Genomic DNA, 13,268 nt, shown 5'->3' on the forward strand with positions numbered 1-13,268 from the left:
GCGGCATGTAATGGACCATGTCTGGAGGCAGTTGCACAAACCCGGTCCGGTCGGCCGGTTGACCAACTAACTGAGTAAACGAACACCGAACGCAGTTTCCTTCCTCATTGTTGCGCCAGTGCCAGTGCCAGCGCAGCTGTGGACTGCAACAAGTTTGCCGCATTGCGGGTTTACTCTGCCAATGGCCAATACCCTCTTCGATGCGGAACAACAGCCGCAACGGTATACCCCACGCGAGCGTGGGTATCCGTAACTTCGTTTCCCTGTTGCGGCTGCTTAAGTCGTTACTCTACGGCGAGCGATGCTTATGACTCGCTGGGTCAGCTGGGGTTACTTTTCAATTGGTTTTGGGTTACGGGAGATTAGGGCAGCTTAGGTTAAAGTAAACGTTCAGTCAAGGCCGCCTGGAATAAAGCTCTGATTGATTTCAAGCAGAGAAAGATCAAGCAGTTGGGCATGCACTGGGATTCCCTTAACCATATTCCACATAGATGGATGATTGCCACATTATGTACTGTAGCGGCTCCCGTTGTCGTTTACACAAGCACCGAAATATAACCCAGCAAGCGGCAGACAGCAAAACTCGCTCAGAGTCCAAGCCCCGACTCGAGGACGGGTTAAGCCAATAAAATCGTTGCGCAGACGCGGCGATTCAGTTGAAATTTGGACTCGGCCGTGCACAGACAGCGACTGGCCAAAAGCGGAGACAGCCCGAAAGTTAGCGACGTTTTGCACCTCACATCGCGCTCAGCTTAGTTCACTTTCAGTTTCGTAAGAGTCCACACCACACACGCACAGGTTTTGCAATGACAACGATGACAACGATGTTGAGGCTGCCGCTGCCGCTGCAACTGCTGATGATGGTGCTGCTGCTGGGGCAGTGCGCTCGCGGTACGCCCATAGCGCCCACAACCCAGGACGGAGCCACGCCCATAGATGCCAGGCTGTCGGCGGAAGAGTTTGGTGCCCTCGACGCATTTGCCGAGGCGGAGTCCACACAGGTAGCGGCCAGTGAGCCATCGGCCGGTTTCAAGGTGAGTCTCGCAAAAGGACGAACGAATTACACCTTGTTGAGGTGCAACCTGGAACTGCTTGCAGATCTCGCTGCTGCCCAAGCCCTCCCAGACGGCGGAATCGGTGAACCTCGAACAGGAGGCCATACAGTCCAAGGTTCTCAGCGCCTATGACAACAGCCAAAAGAAGTTGGCTGAGTTCTCCCAGGTGGGTTATACTTCTCTCTAGCACACTGTAGGCAATTGTATGTACTTTTTTGTTGGTACGACTGTAGCCCGTTCCCATTTTGGATACCATCAGTGAGCACGAGAAGTACGGCAACAATGGCGACATGTTCGACGGCATCTCACGGACCATTGTCCATGGTTACGAGGCCTTTTCCAATCTGCTCAACACACTGATACAGGTGAGTGCGGTGCTGAAATTTACAGTTTGTTTGATTGCTTGTTGGTTCGCACATTGCATTGCACAATAATGTGAAGAGAGCAGAGCGTATGCAGCACTGCTTTGGCCATTGCTTTGGCCACTGCTTTGTCTCCTGCTTTGTCCTCTCTTTATGGCCGCTGCTTATGCAAGCAGTCGTGCGTTGTCGACAAATGTGTTGCGTGTTCAAGGTCAGCTTCACGCTCTCTCTCTTAATCTCGCCTCGCTCTCTCTTTGTACAGAAACCCAAAGAGCTGGCTCGCAGCGTCTCCAAGGGCATCACCGCTCAGCTAGACATCATCGGTGGCAAACTGGTGGGGCTCTGAAGAGAATGCATTGACCCTTGCAGAGGGTGTCACGGATGTTTCCCATAACCATGCAAATAACTGTAATGGGAAGTACTGGGCACTGCTTACAATGTGTACTCCAATAATCATAGATCTACATGCTGCGAGGGTTAAACTTTGATCAAATCCTTCCTGTAAATTGTTTTTTGTTTTGTTTTGTTTGTAATTTAAATAAATACTTTAATTTATTCGTAACTTATCGCGCGAGACATCGTAGTTGTGTAATTGATTATGTGTAGGAATGTGTATTCGATATGTAAATATTATAAATATATAAATAAAATAATCATACGCACAATAAGGTTATTAATTAACTAAACTCTTCTGCTGCTGCTTCCTCTCTGCTGCCTTCCTACTCCACATCTTCGTTTTGTTTTTTGTTGCGCCGTGGGCAGTTTCTTGTTGTTGTTTGTTGCTGAATACTACAAGTGTCCATTAAAATAACATAAATATATGCAGTGGGTTATGTACGTATGTTGCTTTAGCTATTCTGGTCCTGGTCCTGCTACACTACTAGAAAGCACATCACAATATGGATACACCACTAACTACACACAGGCTTCGATATGTGTGTGCGAGTGTTTTTGTTGTTTGCTTTTCTCCTACAAATGATAACATAAAATTAATTTTTGGCACAATTCGCAGAATGATTTAAAAACTAAAAAAGAGACAAAAAAAAAAAAAAAAAAAACTAAAGAAATGCCCGGAGAGGGACTCTGCTAGAGGCGGGTTCAGTCCTCCCAACTGCTGGTGCGGGTCTGGGGGTCGATCGAGGGCGAATAGGATTTGTATGTGTCGGAGGCCCGCTTGTGCTTGACGGTGCAGAAGAGCAGCATCGAGGTGATCAGTCCGAAGAGCTGGACGAAGGCGATGCCCAGCCCGATGGCACCCACCACATTCAGCTGGCCGGTGAACCAGCTCTGAAGCGAGTGGGCGCATCCCTTGTCCCACCACAGCGAAGGGTTCTCAGATCTGTCAATAATAATTCGCAGGGGGAGATTAATCAATCGAAGAGCACTGTGCTTTGTTCCACTCACCTGCCGCAGTCGACGCGCAGGAGGCCATCGCCGGATCCTTCGGTCAGCAGCTGCCGCTGGTCGTACAGGGTGCGGCAGCAGGACTCCGGCACCCAGCGCTTGCCCGTCCACGACTGAACGTCGTACCAGTCCTCGTAGGAGGATACACCGCAGCACTCAAACTGCCAGTGAGAGGGTGTGGAAAGCAGTCAATGTTGGGCCAGTGGCATAGAGGAATGAAGTCTCAACTCACCGACTGCTGCACACTGTCCCAGATGGCGGCCACCGAGGGTGCCACCAGGGAGCCACGGTCGCTGCTGTTGTAGTGGCGTTCGATCCCGAAGCGCAGCTCGTTGGCCAGCGTCCGTCCAAGTCCGCCGCGGAAGAGGAATGCAATGGAGCCGACCAGGAACTCGCTCATGAACAGCATCACGATCAGCATAAAGTACTTTTGGGGACAGAAAACGAGAGAGAATGTGACAGCCAAAAGCTTCAACTTGGTGTCCTTCTGCCACTTACCAGCACCAGCAGACAGCGCGACTGTACCCAGGCGCCGCAGCAGCCAAGGAAGCTCACCACGAAGCCCACACCGCCAATGGACATGAAGATCGTGTCCGCACTGAGTGCGGCATGTTGCGGCAGCAGCGTGGCATATCCCTCGTAGCTGAGGCGCAGCCAAAGGCCGGCGCCCAGGAAAGCGCAGCTGCAGAGCTGTCAGAGAGAGAGAGAGACAGAGAGAAATGGAGTGATGGAGAGGGCTCGAGCAATCGGGACAAAGCTTCCCGATCTGACATCGATTGACAGTTCAAAGAGCAAACGGAAGGGAGACAGAGACTGACTCCAAGCTCCGCCAAAGCCGTACAAGACAATGACAAAACAGACAATGCGACAGGGACAGGGACCGGGAGACGTGCATGCATAAATGTATGTAAATGCATGTACAGATATGTATTTATGTATGCACGTACATACACAGTGGAGACGACACTGCTTGCTTCCGCTGCAGACGCGCGACGTCGGCAAAGTTGTGCCTTTGATTTTTGCTGCCATCTGTCGGTCGCACTGCCTGTTGCTCTGTCTGTCGGTCTGTCTGTGCCGTCTGTTGCTGCATATCCGCTGCATATCTACTTCAAAACAATCCCAGTCTGTGTGCTGGCAGCATCACGTATCGGATTCGAAATCATCAGTTAAGGTAATTCCTTGCTGCTGTCTGACTTCTGCATCCTTCCACATGCTTCCTATTGGGATTGGGGATGTGCGCCACTTACCCAGAGAATGATGTTCAGCCAGCAAAAGGTGCGGCGTATGCACGTGTAGCCGGCGTTACCCATCGCGGGAGCTGCAAATAAATGACAGAGATGCAGCGGGCTTTAGTTATGAGGCAGCTGTGAGGGAGTCCCCTTTCTACACACACACACACACACACACGCAGTGGGGGGGGGGGGGGGGGGGGCATAAATCATGGGCAACGCGATTGCGATTGCCGCGCTGCATTCATTAGAAATGTTCTTTTCCATCTATTAAATAAGCGATTTTGTTTTTTGTTTTTTGTTTTTTTTTATTCGTCGACCCCATTGAGCGAGCGTGAGCGAGTGTGTGTGTGTGTGTGTGTGTGTGTGTGTGTGTGTATAAATAAAACTGAAATTTCATAAATTTAAACAAAAAGAATTTATTGTTGCTATTTTTTTGATGGCTTCCATTGGCATTTCCTTTTGTCTATGGCCATTTAATGGGAGTATCACGGAATGGCGGCGCGCTCTGCCAGCGCAGCTGTTGCACATCCAATCCCCCCCCCCCCCCCACCCACTCGGATTCATTTATGCAAATAACATATATGATATGACCCAATGAAAACAAACAAATGGAACAGCAACCAGATCCGAAATAACAAACGAAAGCAATCGGCAGAAGGGGAATACAGAGGAAAGGGGCCACCGGCGAGGTCTCAATAAGTCATTCAATGGAATAGTAGGATAATAATAGAGGAAAAAATCTATAAAAACTAATTTGATGAATCCAGGAAATCCAGATTGAATATGTAAACTACCTGAAAGCCAAGCAAATATTTACAGACGTTCAGGCGCAAATTTATCTGCTAAGACCTGGAGGATTGTGGCAGTGAAGAGAACCAAAAATGGCCAACTTTCATGGGAAATAGAAAACAGAAATTCAATTGGTTTTATGCTAATTATTACATGTTGTGTGGCAATCATGTTTCGGATCTGGGAAACTTCATGTTCGATTCGCGCGCCACCACAGAGCGCAGCTTAGATGGTCGCATGTGAGTCAGCAGTTAGTCGGAGGCAGGAGAGAGAGAGAGAGAGAGAGAGAGAGAGAGGAGCAAGAAGATGAAATTACAATATTTTGAAAGGTACCAACTGCACTGCTTGCCAAAGCAGTTATGGCTGATCACTGCTTTCCACTGCTTAACGAATGCCACAGCCTGCTTGCCATCTTCGACTGATTGCGCTGGATTAATAGAATCTAAGCGGGGTCCATCCCTAAGCCACCCCACCACACCCTCGTTAATGGATCTGAACTTGAAACCTTGGGGCGGCTGCTGCACGCGACAGACGCATGCGCATGCAGTTTGCTTTCCAGAGTCCTCCTACGATCCCAAACAACTGTGGAATGCCAACCGGAGGGAAAAGAGCTGCTGTGTAATTGGAATAACTATCATCATCATCATCATCAGCGGCAGCAGCAGCAGCGTCCAGCACATCCAACATAATAATGAAATAGTAGTGCAAATAAGCACTGGGGCATGGATAATGGGACTTGGGCCAGGGTTGTGCAGTCCCAGTCGCAGTCCGTCGTTTCCAAGTGCGAACAATTGCAAAGGCACAGCAACGAGAGTAACTGTCGCTCGCTTATTTTCCAATTTAACTCAATAACGCGGACTGGCTTAATGGCATTTGACGCTGAAAATTTGCGATTTACCCCAGACCCGTCCGCCCCACACACAGCTGCACATTTATCATAATTCGAGAGTGGACAAGCCGAAGCTGGGGCTGGACTATGAGTACTACTACAACTAGTGTGTGGCTTTGAGGCTGGACCTCTCCGAGCCTCTGTCTCTGTGTCTGCGGATGTTGCCCGAGTGATTTATGCCATGGAAATTGTTGGTTAACAAATCTGGAAATTATTCTCTGTTTCTTCAAATATAAATATTTCATAATCGGAGGCAAAGATCAAGATAAGAGCGGCATACGACGAAGAGGAAGAAGTGGATGGCAAAGCAGTAAAAAAAAACAGTTTCCAAGAGCGATGGGGAAAAGAGAGCGAACAGCAAGCAGTGGAATCCGCACAGATCCGCCAAGTCGACGACATTTGCGCCAACAACAAACAACAACAAGAAGAGCAACAACAGCAAGAGCAGCAGCAAGCAATGAACAGATTTTCACCGTCTGCCGATGTCTCTCTTGACCATTGACTAGCCAATCTACCCCTCTCGAGAGCTCTTACTGCTGTTGGTCTTTCGGTGTGTCGTCCACGAAAAGTTTTCTCTTTTGAGATACTCTTCGTAAAAATGGGTACTACAATTTACCAACAAGCAGTGTAAGATTTATTCTATTAGATGTCGATGGTAACTGATCACTGGGGAAACATACTCGTATTTCATGGCATTCACGAGACCAATTAAATCCAAGCGTGAGTAAGACGTAAGAATTTAATGCCTGTCCCCTAGCTCTTAACTTTTAAGCTAAATTTAACCGAAACCAGCTTCATCTAAGACCTGTCATAACAAAGACAGCTCGTAAATCACGTCTTAGTGGTAATACTTTCGTTTTGAAAGACAATCCAGACAAAACTTGACCAACTCTTGGCTGACTTTGACTGTCTTTGACGAGGAATAATACGAACTTTAAGAGTATTTAAACCTGCGACGGCCAAGCCTAGCCTTTCTTTTTTCTTTGCTGTTTTTCGTGCCGTTTTGTCTCCGTGGAGGGGGGGGGACTGGAAAAGCAGGGCCAGGCGCTTGCCCGTCGATCGGCCAGGCCAATCTATGTGTTTACTTTTTTTCAGTTTCAATCTGGTTTTTTTTTTTTGTCTTTCTGTTTTGGTTTGCTGGATACATTTGTGGAAGGATTTGCACTTGGATCCTCCCACAGTCACACGTACATTTGTGTTACTCCAACTCAGGGGGAATCGGTTTCGATTTCGGTATCGGTTTCAATCGGTCTGTTTCGATGTCGCGCACTAATGTAACTGCACGAAAATGTAACTGCAAAAAAAATTGTGCTGCAATTTTGTAGAATTTGTTGGTCTCCTTTTGGGTGATTCTTTGCCGACACACGTTGTTGTCCAATTTATTTTTACAACAATTTCAATTTTTGAGAGTTTTCTATTTTGCGCTTTTGTTGCTGCTGCTGCTGCTGCGACTGTTCTGCACGGCACTGCTGGTCGGCTCGGCTCGGCTCGGTCCGCGGGTTCTATGATGCGCTCGCGGCGGCTGCTGAAGTAAACTTGACGACAAAATAAACCAACGGTTTTCCTCGCAGTCGCCGTCGCCGTCGCCGTCGCCGTCGCCGTAGCAGTCGCAGTCGCAGTTAAAAATAGCAAACCGAGCATCGAGCACGAAGCGACAGCGCAGACACGAAGCTTTTTGTTGTTGCATGCAAGCGGTGCATGGCATTTTAAAACGAGGTGGAACCAGTAGAATTTTCATTGCCCCTACAGTTATCATTAAAGCACGCTCTATGGGAATGCCTTACCTTGCGGAAACACACACCTTGGCCATGCAACTTATAGTGTGGGGGAGAGCAAAGTAGTTGCAGCCTCTCCTCTCTCCGGAACAAAGCCAAAGAGAAAGAAATAGTAAGAGATGGAGTGGGGAAGAGTGGCAGAGAGAGCGCGCACGCCGTCTGCACACATACTTTGTGAATGAGATTTATGTTTAGATTTCAGTGTCACGTTTTGATCCACATTTCTAAATAAACGAATCAAATCAACGCATCAGCAGAGAAGCCAGCGTCAGCGCTTAACAAAGAATCCAACAAAAGAGCGGGGAAAAGATAGCGGGGGAGCAGATGCAGAGGCAGCGGCAGAGGTGCCGCGCCGTATGGAAATGACAGAAAGGGAAATGGAAAGTGGAACTAGTGACGCAAGCGGTTACGCTATTGAACCGTTAGCTGTGATGATCACGCACGTCTATGATTGGAAACGACGTAAAGAGGAGATGCTCTGCTCAGTCATAAGTATTACAAAAGAAAACAGTAATCACTGCTTATGGAGGCCATCGAAAAATAGCAAACATAACGCAGGGGCGGGTTAACGAACTCAAAACATAAACAAGACGGAAAATGTGGCTGGGCTTTGGCAACGCAGCTTTGAATACCCTTTGCTAAAATCTTGGTCCCATTTGGTTGTGCTCTAAGGCAATATTAATCAGAGCTCAGTAATACCAGTTCCATCTGAGGATACACTTATTTCATTAGTACCTCTAACGATACCCTTACACGCCAGTGATTATAATTATTTATGATTGCTTTTATGTGAAATCGAAGTTTGAATAATGCTGGCGCAACTCTCGAACCAAAGCAAAACCAAATCTCTGACGCAACAGAGTTGAGCTCTGGCGAAAAAACCCCCCACAAGCCGGCTACAACTCAAATCCAGTGGCGGGCGAGCTTAGCATAAAGGAAAGTTGGAAGATTTCGTTTACCTTTCCATACATAAAATCTCTACAACATTTCTTTATTAAAACTATGTAAAAAAAAAAGGGTGACAGCCGCAACAGAAAGCGGTAGACGCTTAATAAGCGGAGCTGGAGATGCGCGGAGGCGCAGAGGTCATTATGTAAATGGGGCCATCGAGCAGTGATCTGTCTCACTTGTCTTTGCGCAGCTTCTGGCTGGAGAGCTCGATGGCATCCAGCCAGAGCTTGAGATCGGCGGGCATCTCCGGTCGCTTGGCCGCCTCCGGGTAGGTTTTGAGCAGCTCCTCGACGTTGCAGTTGGTGATGCACTGCTTGGAGAGGGCGACGGCACGCACAAAGCCGTCGGACAGCGTCACGAACTGCTGCTCTAGGTAGATGGCCTTGTCGTCCCACCAGACGAGCTTCGTCTGGATCTTGTACGGATGGAAGATGGGTATGGTGCGGCGGTAGCGCACGCTGCTGGCACCCTGCACGGCGCCGCCACGCCTCTGCCGTATGCGCTCGTACAGACCCGTGAGGGCGTAGAAGTGGAAGCGGGCAAAGTCGAGTTCGCGCAGGTAGCGCGCATTGTTCATGTGCCGTATGAAGATGTCCACATCCTGGGAGGTGCACAGCCCGTAGATGGAGGTGCTCTCCGTCACCTTGCGCTTGCGCTGGAACAGCCGGCCGGCGAATACGGTGAACACGCAGCGGATGAAGTAGTTCACATCCCAGATCACGTAGAGGATCAGCAGAAGCACCAGCCACGACATGGTTCAATCGCTCTTCGTATTTGTATTTTTCTATGGGTTGGGATAGATGGGGAAAACCTGTTAGGTCGCTCCAGCGAAAGTTTTGCAACAGACTTTAGTCCGCGTCCCGTGCCGTTCCGTTCAGCGTCTTGCCTACAGCCAAAGTCCGTTGCGCGGGGCGGATGTCAATCGTATGCACTGAACCCGCTGGTAAGCAGTGCGACAATTCCAGCTCTGGAAATCTACTTACATTTGCAATAATCGATCCCTCTCGCTCACACACACAAACACAGAGTGACGCTCAGCTGGCGTGGATACGCGAAGAAGAAGCGAAGAAACAACTACCGTTGACTGGGCAAGGCCAGAGAAGACTGAACGGCGGCGCCACCGTCACCGCAGCGAAGAAAGCTGGCAAGCAGTCCAAAGTTGGAGAGTGGAGAGAAGCACCAGCAGCAGCAGCAGCAGCAGCAGCAGAGGCCCAGAAAGAGAGCGGAGAGCCGCTGCCCAACTCTCAGAGAGCAGCAAGCAGTGATTCTTGGCTGTTGTGATTGCATTCTTGCTATTGTTTATGTTAATTGCCGCTGCAAGCCACTATATGAAAGGTAAACAAATGTAAGTATTTTCATGTTTTGGCGAATACCGTGTGCCGAATGCCGATCGATTGCTTTCCGATTACGATTCCGATGACTAAGTGGGAGTGCAATAAACACGCGATCAATTAACACATTCGCGGGCTTATGTGGAAATGCTGGGAATTACAAAGTTGGCTGGGGCCGAACTCTAAACGCTTGCCAGGTTGTTAAACTGTAAATTACCCAAAAGGTACAAGTCTGAAGTCAAGGGGCGGGCATACGAAGTCAAGCAGTCATCGAAGAACTCTTCTGCAGACTCCAAAATACCGTTGCATGAGGGCATACTTTTGGGCGATTCAACTGGGCAGAGAGAGGGAGAGAGAGAGAGAGAGAGAACCCGTTAAGCGGAGAGTTTTTGATTTTGTTTTACTTAACACAATCCATTGTACATCATAAACTTACACACACTTGGGACTACCAATGGGGCGGTGTTGGGGTTGGGCATTCAGACATGAATGCTGATCATCATCATACATTAGATAAAGCTAGGGTTTAGGGGCGGACACTTACGCCTAGGGTCACTGGGACCACTTAAACATGTATACATAGTACGAGTAGCACAGTTTGTTTTTGTTCTTTAGAAATGTGTCGGGAGAAGTGACGAGCTCCAGTTTGGCAGCTCCCGTCAGCAGCCGCTGCGCAGATTCTTGCTGGACATGTCATTGTACTCGATCCACTTGGACAGCTCCGGTGGCAGGGGTGGCTTCAGCTTGGCACAGTGCCCCAGTGCTGTCGTTGGGGCTGTCGCGGGCGCTGTCGCTGGCACTGCTGCTGCTGCGTGTCCATTCTCGGCCAGAGAGGATTGATCCATCGCTGGATTACTGATGCCGCCGGTTACGCTCATGGGCTGCAGGCCAGCCTCCGAGCCGGCCACCACTTGCCGCTCCATTGGCCGGTACTGGTCGGAGGCCGTTCGTGGCAGCAGCTCGGCCATCACCGCCTCCATGGACACGTCAATGACGCGCTGCCGACAAATGGCTATGCAGTGCACAAACTTATCCGAGGGCCGCACAAAGCGATGCTCCATGAACAGCGACTGCTCGTCCCAGTACACGATCTGCGGAAGAGAAACCCAAAGGTGAGGGGAGCCACAGGTGGGAAGCCGGAGCCGGAGCCGGAGCCGGAGCGGGAAACGGAATACTCACCCTGGAGATAATGTTGAAGCGATGAAAGGGCCGGATGAAGCGGCGATAGCGTATGGTGGCAGCGCCCTGGAACACGGATCCGCCCATGCCCCTGATGGTGCGGTACAGATTGCTCCGCTCGTAGAAGTCGACGCGGGCAAAGTCCAGCTCCCGGAAGTAGCGGGCATTGTTCATGTGATACAGCAGCGTGTCCACATCGTTGGTGAGGCACAGACCTGGGAGGGTCCGAGACTGAGCATTAGTGCACCAGCAAGCGGCCAAGCCAGGGGGACTCGCACTCACCGTTCACCGTTGTGGCGTCCAGTATGTGGCAGCGCCGCTTCACGAATCGCGCCAGAACCATGCAAATGCACATGCGCAGGAAGTAGTGCAGCTCGAGGAGTCCGTAGAGGAACACGATTACCAGGAGGCAGCCCAGGGCCAGGTAGCACAGCTGCTCCATGGTCGCGAAGATGCTGACTGATGTGACTGTTGCGTTGGCCTCTAGCTGTGTGGCTGTTGTGGCTCTGACGTAGGCGGTTGGGCTTTGGGCGGTGGGCGGTGGGCTGGGTACGTGTGGGCCAGGGGCCTTGGTGCTGGAACAGTTCCGGAAACTGAAATGCAGTGAGAACAAATGCCAATCAAAATTGGAAGCTAATTAGAGGAGGCGGAAGTGGGAGGAAACCAATCAAGTGCTGGCTGTGGGTTAGGGTTGGGCAAGCAGTCCGGCAGCCGCTCTCTTTGCTGCGGCTGGGCTGGCTGCTGGTTTTGGTCCTGCCTAGGTCCTAAGCGATAGCCACACGAAAATTAGGTCATCCCGGATCATCAGTTGATTGATTGGAGCACACACGGAAACAAGCGGCAAGCAGGACAAGCAGCGCAAGCAGGGCAAGCAGCGCGAGCGGGGCAAGCAGAACAAACCCCCGGATTTGTTGTTGATTCGCCTCCTGCTGTACCCTCCCACTCACCCACTGTGGTGGCCTGAGGACAGCTGCTGGAATAACGATATTTTCCGTTTTCCTTTTCTTTTTTTTTTTTGCTCTCTGGCCACAACAGGAAAAACCGCCAAGCGCCAGCCGAAACTCGGCAAGAAATCAAAAAAGAAATAATCACACAACACAAAAAGAAAACTTAGCCAAAACAAAAGAAAGGCACAATATATTATTTAAAACGACACCAGGAGGAGAGACAACAATTGTTATTGAGTCAAGCGACGCGCCTTCTACAGCGACAACAAACGCACTGAAACTTACAAACGTTTTTTTTTTTTGAGTGTTTTTTGTTTTTTTTTTTGGCCAAAATGCTCGGGTGCTTCTGCCTGCTGCTGGTGCATCGCTGCTCAGTCTCAGTCTCAGTCACAGTCTCCGCCTTCGTCGCCGTCTCGGTCTTAGTCGCGAGGGGCGCCTCTACGACGCCTGCGCGCTGAGCGAAGTTCGACCCGTCCATCCGCTCGCTTTTTCGCTTTTTTCGTTCGTTTGCTCTCAGCTGACGTCCTCCTCAGAGCAGCAGCTTTAGGCCGCAAAAAGCTCTTGCTCGGTCTGGTAAGGGTTGAAACCTGTTGAGCGAAAGCTTTGGCTTTCATCTCCGCCCGCTTCCGCCTCGGGCAAAAGTTCCTTGGTTGCGCTTTGGAGCCGTTGGGGGTCGCTTGTGGAGCATCTTCAGAGATGACCCTCGAGGTGTTCCTGGCAAATAAACTCAGCTAGATAAGTGCATGGGGGCGGACTGCCTGGGGTGTACCCGTTAGCACTCTTTCCAAATGCATTTTCCCTAACATGCATTTTGCAGACTGACTGGGTAAAAATAGTTCAAATAGAATTTCCATTCAATTATAAGTAGTTTCAGAAGTGAAGGGCTAGCCTTTGGTCCGCTGGCAAATAGGAATGCAATATTGGCCTTTTTGTCGACTAAGAACACAAATAAGCTATCCGCAAACACTAGTCAGAGCACACGCTATGCAAATACGGGAAGTTGACAAATAAATAAAACAACAACAACGACAACGACAAGCTCGTAAGAATGCTATGGGGTCTATAGTCGAGTATTCCGAGTTGAATGATTACAAGTGGAAAAGTATTGAGAACAGCCTCCTGGTGCTGGCACATCATTCACTCAAATATAATTATAATATAACTAATACGCGGCACAAAATACCAAAAAGAGCCAATAACCGGCATCGATTAACCGTTCGTCATTGCTCCCACCCCACCTCACCCGCCATTGATTTTCGCTCCTCCCTCACGTTGTGCATTTTCTCTTCACATGTTTGTATTATTTCTCTTTTTTTTTTTTTGTGTATTTTTAGCTTAAACAAATTGAAAAAAA

General features: G+C 49.5%; 4 protein-coding genes across 4 annotated transcripts; 1 reads left to right on the forward strand and 3 right to left on the reverse strand.

Moving 5' to 3' along the window:
- The first annotated feature begins 643 nt into the window (after positions 1-643).
- On the forward strand, positions 644-1,942 carry LOC117580812. Its single transcript, XM_034267527.1, has 4 exons — positions 644-1,034; positions 1,099-1,221; positions 1,289-1,420; positions 1,680-1,942. Exons 1-4 carry the CDS (start codon positions 807-809, stop codon positions 1,761-1,763), a joined length of 567 nt encoding a protein of 188 aa, XP_034123418.1. The 5' UTR covers positions 644-806; the 3' UTR covers positions 1,764-1,942.
- Positions 1,943-2,453: 511 nt separating this feature from the next.
- LOC117581004 (tetraspanin-9) lies at positions 2,454-7,270 on the reverse strand. The gene is made up of 6 exons (XM_034267811.1): positions 6,923-7,270; positions 4,069-4,139; positions 3,320-3,511; positions 3,054-3,248; positions 2,822-2,982; positions 2,454-2,756 (listed from the first exon to the last, which is right to left on the reverse strand). The coding sequence occupies exons 2-6, from the start codon at positions 4,129-4,131 to the stop codon at positions 2,516-2,518; spliced, it is 852 nt and encodes a 283-aa protein (XP_034123702.1). The 5' UTR covers positions 4,132-4,139; positions 6,923-7,270; the 3' UTR covers positions 2,454-2,515.
- Positions 7,271-8,594: 1,324 nt separating this feature from the next.
- On the reverse strand, positions 8,595-9,565 carry LOC117581006 (protein THEM6). The gene is made up of 2 exons (XM_034267813.1): positions 9,441-9,565; positions 8,595-9,241 (listed from the first exon to the last, which is right to left on the reverse strand). The coding sequence occupies exon 2, from the start codon at positions 9,209-9,211 to the stop codon at positions 8,630-8,632; it is 582 nt and encodes a 193-aa protein (XP_034123704.1). The 5' UTR covers positions 9,212-9,241; positions 9,441-9,565; the 3' UTR covers positions 8,595-8,629.
- Positions 9,566-10,272: 707 nt separating this feature from the next.
- On the reverse strand, positions 10,273-11,995 carry LOC117581005 (protein THEM6). The gene is made up of 4 exons (XM_034267812.1): positions 11,915-11,995; positions 11,250-11,560; positions 10,968-11,182; positions 10,273-10,879 (listed from the first exon to the last, which is right to left on the reverse strand). The coding sequence occupies exons 2-4, from the start codon at positions 11,407-11,409 to the stop codon at positions 10,448-10,450; spliced, it is 807 nt and encodes a 268-aa protein (XP_034123703.1). The 5' UTR covers positions 11,410-11,560; positions 11,915-11,995; the 3' UTR covers positions 10,273-10,447.
- Positions 11,996-13,268: the final 1,273 nt, after the last annotated feature.

Source organism: Drosophila guanche, unplaced genomic scaffold (assembly GCF_900245975.1).
Source record: "Drosophila guanche unplaced genomic scaffold, DGUA_6, whole genome shotgun sequence".
Lineage (NCBI taxonomy): Eukaryota > Metazoa > Arthropoda > Insecta > Diptera > Drosophilidae > Drosophila > Drosophila guanche.